We start from the raw sequence: 8,450 nt of genomic DNA on the forward strand, positions 1-8,450 counted from the left end.
CGGAAAGCGGCCCATTCCAGAGGGGCCACAGGATTTCCAGCCCAGCGGGACTTCCGAGAAAGCGGGCCGGGCCAAAGCGCGAGTCCCCCCCTCTCACTCCTGTCGCCGCCTCCCACGTTTTCCCCGGCGTTTCCTTTCCTGCGCTGACTCGCTCCAGCTCTCCCTCCCCCCCCCCGCACCTCCCCCGCAGATCAAAGGATGGAACGCGGAGCCCTGGCCGCGCGCCCGCCAATCCCCGACTGCGGGGGCGTCTCTCGCCGGGAACCGAGCCGGGCCGAAGCCGAGCCGGGGAGAGTTTTCAGCACTGAGTCAGAGCGTGGCTGGCGGTCGGTTGCTTGCTTGCTCGCCATCGGACATCCTCGGCGGCGGCGAAAAAAACAGCGAGATCCACCTGCGATGCTTGCCTGGGGAGTCATCCTGGGGCTTTTGCCCGTGTTGCTGGGGTCCACCCGGGGAGAGCCCATCGCAGGTAAATGGGGATCAGGGTAGCATTGAGGGTGGGGAGAGGGGCGGGTGTCCCTTTCTCCTCTCTCGGCGAACTTTTCAACCACGGGAGAGCCGGCGGAGAGCAAATAGGCGCGGCTTTTCGGGGTTGGGACGGGAAGGTGTCTCTACCTGTTGAAATTGCCGCCTTTGGCCGCTCGCGGTCCCCCGGTGCCGTTTGAAGAGACATTGGGAAGGGGGTTCGGGAGGGACGAGAAAGAGCCGGCAGATGGAGATAAAACTGGGGAGGGGGAGACTGGCGAGTGAATGAATGAATGAATGAATGAGTATAGGAAGGAATAAACAAACGAACGAATGAATGAATGAATGAACGAATGTAGTTTGTAGTTTGCCTGGATCTCTTTTGTGATTGACCGCTTATCAGGAGTCCCGGCCGTGGCTGCCCTTCGTGTAGAAAACGTGGAGTGAAAACCTCGCAGCGATTTTTAAGCGGACAAGCATGCCCGTTCCCCAGTGTCGGTCGATACAGGGCTCAGTCCTGCATATAGCATGGAGCGTTCACACGTGATGTTAAGGGAAAGGCTTAGATCTGCGAACCCTCCAAGGAAGAGAGAGATTCAATATAAAGCCGGTGCGGTCATCTCAATCTTAACGACCCCCCAATGCAAAGTTTTTCAGCAGGTGCAACCTCCTATCGCGGCCCCGTTACTTCTCAGGACTGAACCTGTTGAATCTTTACCTGTCAAGGAGCCGCTAACATAACGATGCCGGCTGGGAAACGACTATTAGTGTAAAGTCGAATTTGTTTGGTTGCCAGTCGCGCTAGCCCACCTCACACGATTATCGTTATGGCAAAATAGGAGTAGGGAAGAATATTACATACGTTTACCGCCTTAAATTACTTATAAAGTAATAAAGGCAGAATAAAGATAGATAGATAGATAGATAGATAGATAGATAGATAGATAGATAGATAGATAGATAGATAGATAGATGATAGATAGATAGATAGATAGATAGATAGACAGACAGACAGACAGACAGACAGACAGACAGACAGACAGACAGACAGACATAGATTGCATAGAGTAGATGATAGATGATAATATAAACTGCAGATAGATAGATAGATAGATAGATAGATAGATAGATAGATGATAGATAGATAGATAGATAGATAGATAGATGATAGATAGATAGATAGATAGATAGATGATAGATAGATAGATAGATAGATAGATAGATAGATAGATAGATAGATAGATAGATAGATAGATAGATAGATGATAGATAGATCTGCACATGCTTAGGGACGCTTTCTTATCAGCTGGCAAACTCTGGCTCAAAATTAAATCCCGCCCCTCCCCCGCGACATCAATCACAGAAGTTGTCAGAAGTGGGATGTTTATGAATGTGAGGCCCCGCCCCGCTCTTTCCCATTGGCGGGCTTTCCGACTGAAAGTCTCGGGGCGTCTTACCCTCCTGCAAGGGAAGAAAAGTGGGGTCGGCGGGGCAGGCTCAGCGGTCTGACGTCGGCGTCATGCGACCCACACTGAGTCATTCGCCAGCTCCGCTTCTGGGCTCAGCGCCATCTGCTTGCCTGCTCGCTCGAGGCATGTTTTATCAATGAAGTCATTTAAAAGTGAAGGACGTGATTGCGGTGGGGGGGGGGGGGGAACGGGACGGTCCCTCTCCTTCTACCCCACTCCCATTTTGCGATATGATGCTCCCTGAGTTGACACCACCACCACCCCACACACACACACATGTTCTCCTGTTCCTAACACTGGCTCACGTTTCGGGGTGAAACACAATACCCACTCACCCCAGTGACGTTATCCCTCTGGAAATAGCCCTGGTGTCATGGGGGGGGGGGGGTTGGAGGTTGGATCACATAAATTAAATGCAGTGCCCCCCATTTATGAATCTTATTTTGCTTCCCTATTTTCACCCAGCTGATAATGCTTCCCATGACCCAAATCCTTTCTTTCTTTCTTTCTTTCTTTCTTTCTTTCTTTCTTTCTTTCTTTCTTTCTTTCTTTCTCTTTCACCCTCCCTCCCTCCCTCTTTCTTTCTTTCTTTCTTTCCCGATTCATGAATTTTTAGGAGAACAGCTATGACTACAAACATGCTGGATTTCAGTTTCGTTAGGAAGCCAGGGATTGGAACTGGAGTCCAACATACCTGCAAGGGGGCAGAATCAGAAATACCAGAACTCCACTGTGCTTTAGGGAGGCAGAAACTTTCTAATGCTGTTTTGTGTGAAAAAGAAGATGGGTGAACTCTCAAATCCCTTTCTGCCTTTTTTCCCCCTCCTCAGAAACTACCTGTCCTGGAGGCCAGTCCTGGAGTCCCGACTTGGAAAAGTGCATGGATTGCTCAGTGTGCCAACGTCAAAACAAGAACGATTTTTGCTCTACCTGTGAGTGGCTCCTAACTATGCCTGGTAGCGTGGCGGAGGAGGGCTCTATATGTCTTTGGTATTGCCAGGAAAGCTCCTGGAGCATTCAGGGAGAAAGGATGAGTGGTTGGATGTGTTCAGCCTGATGCTACAACATATGATTCTCTGGGGTTGAATGTTTGGATGATGAAACGGTTGAATGCAGGTTTTCCCCTGGGACATTTTGCCCCCCAAGCGCAAAGTCAAGATGCTGCCTCCTGTCGCTGCATATTCAGAAGCCAATAATCAATTAAACTAATCTGAAGATAGGATCCCATTCTCATCACTCAGGAGCTGACCATGATTCCCTTCCCTGTGGCATCCACCACCGAAGAAGGCAGCCCTCTTTGGCATTCAGGGACAAAGGTTTATTGAGGGATGGTCAAAAAAAGTAAAACATTCAGCTTCAACCTCAATTGATTTTTTAAAAATCCCCATTTGTACCTGGGTTGCACATTCATGGCTCCACAGCACTCATAAAAGGGGGTGGGGCTTCAGTCACATGATTGTGGCCGCCATCTTGGCTTTTGCGGACTGCTATTAGCTGTAGGTCTGCTAACTGTAGTCTTTGTTTTTAATTCCTCCCCTTTCTTTTGGGACCAAGTGGTCACTTGATAGTGGTATATACATTTAATAAATAAATAAATGAATAAAAGCAAGCCTTGGCATCTTCCTCCAAGCCTGAGAGCAACCACTGGTGCCGTTGTTCCCTTAAAGAGGTCCAGATTTACCACTGGTGGCTGATCTGCGTCATCTCCAAGCTCCTTTTTGGGGCCTGGAGTTAATTAGAGTTCAGAAAGAGTTTTTGGCCAGCCTTTTTATGAGCAGGATTGTGCCGTTGTGCTGCTGGCAATGAAAGAGATAATTGATTTTTTTTCCCCACCTCTATTCCAAGTTTTAAAACTGGAAAAAAGTAAAGTCTTTGTATATAGTTTTACTCCACCGCTTGTGGCAACTCTCTGCCTTGAGGGGCCTAGGTAGGCAGGAAGGGAAAGGATTTTTAAACAGTAGATGTCTGTTTCAGATTAAGTAATTGGCTGCATCAGCCAAAGATCCTTTGAGATCAACTAAAGGCCTTTTTTTTCCAGGGGAATTTAAGGTGTTCTTCTCACTGTTGCAGGTGGAGACCCTCAGCCCACCAACTCCTTCAATTTGTGGGTGCTAATTGGGGCATCGCTGGGTGCTGTTCTCTTGGCTAGCATCATTGCAGGCACAATTATTTATGCCCGCTGCCGAAGGAGAGAAAAATTCACCAGTAAGTTCTTCCTTTTTATGATGTTTCGTCCTAGTTGAAATTGTTGCCACGGTTAGTCTTTAACTAACAACTATTCGTTTAGTGACCATTTGAAGTTACTGAAAAAACTGACTTGATGGGTTTTCACACTTACAACTGATCAAAATGAAATGAGCCTGGCATGTATTTACCAACATGCCAGGGTCATTTGATTGCCATTTGCAATCTTCCCAGCTGGCCTCCGACAAGCAAAAATTGGGGGGACAGGGGAAGTGGATTCATTTAACAACCATGTGATTCAGTTAACAGCTGGAGTAATTCACTTAACAACTGTGCCCAAAAAGGTCATAAAATCGGGTATGACACAGATACTAGTCCCCATGCTTAACAGAAATTCTGGTCCCAATTGTCATAATTCAAGGACTACTCTACAGTGAGCATCTGTGTAGCAAAGTCTCCACCTCTCCTTCGCACTGCTAAATCTTTTATCTATCTTTTTACTCTCTTTCCAGCCCCAATTGAAGAAACTGGAGGCCATTCAGCTCAAGAATCACTGATACACTGAAGGTGAGATCAGGATACTTCTAATCTCAATTCCTTTCCTTGTCCTTCCTTCCTTTCTGCCTTTGGGTGGAACACTTCTATTATTGTTATTACTGTAGAAATATCTATTAGTTTTATTGCTTTTAATGTTGTAACCCTTTAAGAGGGGGAAAGAAACCAAGTTTCTAGTTCTCAAGAGAAAACACAAAATGTTTAGCTTTCCCTTTTTTTCAGAAACCTCTCCAATAACCTTGAGCAGAAAACTTTTTTTCTAGATAGTGAAACATTTACAGAAGCTATTTCTGTGAAGTATAGCGAAGTCACACTGTGATAATAGAAGTCTTTTTTCCTTTTGGCATAGTTTCATGTTCGTTCCTGAACACTTTCATGTTTGAATAATCTCAGCAGGTTCTCCTAGTACACATATTTACAGGGACTGACACCTGATTAAGTCTAATTTCTGAGCAATGCTGCCTAGGAGTGTTTTGTTGATCTTATACCTTCTCTGAAAACTTCCAATTTCATCATTGGAATGAGTAGTATGTATTTCATTTCATACCTACTATTGATACTGATGATGTTACCTAGTTTGGGTAATAAAATGTCTGCAAGAAAACAAGCAAGCTCAGAGAGCACGAAAGACCCCTCAATTTCATATTTGGCATATTTTTGTTTTTAAAACATCCTGTTCTTCATGGGATTTGCTCAAGTAAAGGTATCAAGTCATAAAGGTGGGATAAGAAATCCAACAAATAAATAATAAATAGATAAATGGCACTATTACTCTTTTTAAAACTTAATGACAACCCTGGGAGGTAGGCCAAACTGATCCAAGAAAAGTCCCATTGGTCTGTTTCCAGTGTTTTCCCTTTCCAAAATAATATCTCTGATATATTTCTGCATATCCCAGATGTCATTCCCAATCAGTTGACCTCCTTAAGATGAGTGGACTTCAATTCCCAGAATCCCCTAGCCAGCCATGTGTGAACTTCAACTCCGGGAATTCTGGGAGTCGAAATCTACACATCTGAAAGTGGCCAAGGTGAAGAAACACTGCCCTAGAGTGATGGGAATTGGGGGGGGGGGGGCAACAAGAAAGAATCATACTGAGCGCAAATTTATCTTCGTTATGTTTTTTTCCCCACAGATTTTTTCCCCCCTCACCACTTCAGATTCAGGAAACGGCAAAGAAAACGTTTTGATTACCTCGACTTTTCTTGAAGCTGCGGGGGAGACATTTTTCATCTGCCCTGGCATTCTGGGGCCTTACATTTTGCACACTCAGCCAAGGGCTGTGAAACCTACTGTCTCTTGCTCCCATTTCAGGAAACAGGCCCCCTCTGGGAAAGGGCGACCACTTTCCTTGTCAAGCGCCTTGTGCTATGTGAGGTGGAAAAAAAATCTCACTTCCAGCAATATATATATACCCCAGGCCTAATGCCCCATATTGGGGTGATTTATTTTTCTACAGGGCTTACAATTTGGGGGACTTTGCAATTCCTAGATCTGCGTTGTGGGCCTCTCCCTTTGTCATTTCCCTCTGGGGAACGTTTTAGGGAAAACGATGAATGTGATTTTTAGATTATCTGTATATAGAGATATATTGGGTGCTAAAAACTCTCCATGAGAGAGGAAAACTAGCCTCAACGGAGCTTCCTTCACCATTAGCCCTTATCAGTGGCTGGCCACTACATCCAAAAGTCAATTTAGGCATAGTTCCAGATGTTCTGGATTACAACTCCCATAATGCCATGAAAAATCATAAATTGCCTTAGGTTTATGGGTGTTTTGCTCCATAAGGAGGGCACCGGTTTGCTTCCTCTGACTGTCCCTGCTATTTGCTCTTCTCTCTTCCTCTTCTCTTTGGTGCTCCCTTTTGAGACCCTATTTATGTCTTCTGCTCTCGTAAGAGATTTTTAATTTTATGGTGTGATTGTGTTTTTTTTTTAACTGCATTCAGAAAAAAAAATGAAAAAGACTTTCATTTCCTGACACAGCATTTGTGAACTGAAGTGAAATAAAAATGCTTACGTTTGATATGAAAATGTTGCAAATTGTCCCCAGGAAGTGAATGTGAATATTGATGGATTTGATACTGATCACCACTCTAAATCATAGTTTGTTTAATGTATAAAATAAACCACAATTGGTCATATTTGCATGTTACAAAAAGCTGAGGCTGAATAAATCATCTTAAGGTTTAGTGTGAGATTCTTTTTTTTTTTTCAACCTTTAAAGCATTTCACATGAGATGAGTCTCTCTACGAATCCTCTAAAGTGGATTGAGATGATGAAATTGATGAGATTTCATGATGAGATTTCTAGATAGAGACCGAGGTATTCTCACTTCTGTTTCCTCTCCCACACAAGCTAAGTAGTAAAGCATATATTGTGTATGTATGTATGCCATGCCAATAATCCAAGTAAAATCTCCACTTTAAAGGTAGCAGATGGTGGGAAACAATTTTGTGCAAATTCTGATCAGAACAAGTAAATCCTTTGCTAATGAATAAATCAGTGCCTCAATCAATGTCTGAACTTCAGCTACCAAAATTCTTAACAATGCTGCCTAGGAAATTCTGGGGATTGAAGTCTATCAAACTTTTCAGTTTTCTCCATCGTATTTCCCCTGGAGAGTTCTTCCAGTGATAGGGATCTCACAGCTCCCAGTTTGAGAGTCGGATTAAGACCTCTTACTCTTCACTTAGACCAGTATTTTACAATCTTGGCAACTATAAAAGGGTAGACTTCAACTCCCAAAATTCCCTGCTAGCGGGGGAATTCTGGGAATTGAAGTCCACACATCTTAAAGTTCTCTGCTCTGCCAGAGAAAACGGGCTCCCAAGCTCCGTTATCACCAGCAGCTGCCTCCTGCAATCCTCTCCCAGTGAAAACAAAAGCCCGAGCTCCGTTTTCGCTGATAGAGCAGGGGTGAAACCCAGCAGGTTCTGACAGGTTCTGGAGAACCGGTAGCAGAAATTTTGAGTAGTTCAGAGAACCTGCAAATAGTACCTCTGGTTGTCCCCAGAATGGGTTGGAAATGGAGATTTTGCAGTATCCTTCCCCTGCCATGCCCATCAAGCCCTGCCCACAGAACCAGTAGTAAACAATTTTGAATTTCACCACTGTGGCAGAGGCCACAGTGGGCCAGTCCTTTGCTGTATCTAGGGCGGCTCCGCGGGCTAGATCTAAATACCCTGCAGGCCAGATCTGTCCCGCGGGCCTTGAGTTTGACACCGCTGGTTTAAAGCAATAATACTCTTCCCTGATTAATTGCTCTTCGTGGGGCGGGGGGGGTGATTGGTTTTTCATATAATGGGACGATTCAGTCAAAAATTCCAATGTTATAAATAAAGGAGTTTTGTTTTATTGTGAGAAGAATTCTGAAACATCAACCTTCCTGCTCATTTTTTTTTCTAAGTCAAGAAGTACAGACAAAAACCCTCTCTGCATGCTCAGGAACTCTTCTTTTTCCCACAGGTCCTATGGCTGAGTTTTCACCTTCTGGCCACCACAACACAAACTGGCCCTGTAGCCCTGTTGATTGTCACTTAAATAAGAGGCACCAGTTTAAAATCTGGGACCTTCCTTCAAAGCACTAAAGAGAGTTTCCAAGGTTTCCTTTGTGAGAAGGCAAATTGAGGAGTGCCTAGCTGGCAGGAAGGCATGGAAAAAAAAGTATTCCTGTTTCCTTTGTAGCTAAAGCATAGCCTGAAGGCATCCTGATGTGCTTCCTTTCCGCAGCTAAGTAGATCTGAGTCTAGCCAAGATTTGGGAAGAAAGAGAAAA

The 8,450-nt window shown here is 44.7% G+C and overlaps 1 protein-coding gene across 1 annotated transcript; it reads left to right on the forward strand.

Annotated features, from left to right (window-relative positions):
* Positions 1-308: 308 nt before the first annotated feature.
* TNFRSF12A (TNF receptor superfamily member 12A) lies at positions 309-6,864 on the forward strand. The gene is made up of 5 exons (XM_014059275.2): positions 309-469; positions 2,765-2,866; positions 4,005-4,139; positions 4,631-4,685; positions 5,809-6,864. Exons 1-4 carry the CDS (start codon positions 397-399, stop codon positions 4,681-4,683), a joined length of 363 nt encoding a protein of 120 aa, XP_013914750.1. The 5' UTR covers positions 309-396; the 3' UTR covers positions 4,684-4,685; positions 5,809-6,864.
* The last annotated feature ends 1,586 nt before the right edge of the window (positions 6,865-8,450 follow it).

This window comes from Thamnophis sirtalis, unplaced genomic scaffold (genome assembly GCF_051295495.1).
Source record: "Thamnophis sirtalis isolate CommonGarterSnake01/CBP01778 unplaced genomic scaffold, rThaSir2_p1.2 scaffold_4, whole genome shotgun sequence".
NCBI classification, from domain to species: domain Eukaryota; kingdom Metazoa; phylum Chordata; class Lepidosauria; order Squamata; family Natricidae; genus Thamnophis; species Thamnophis sirtalis.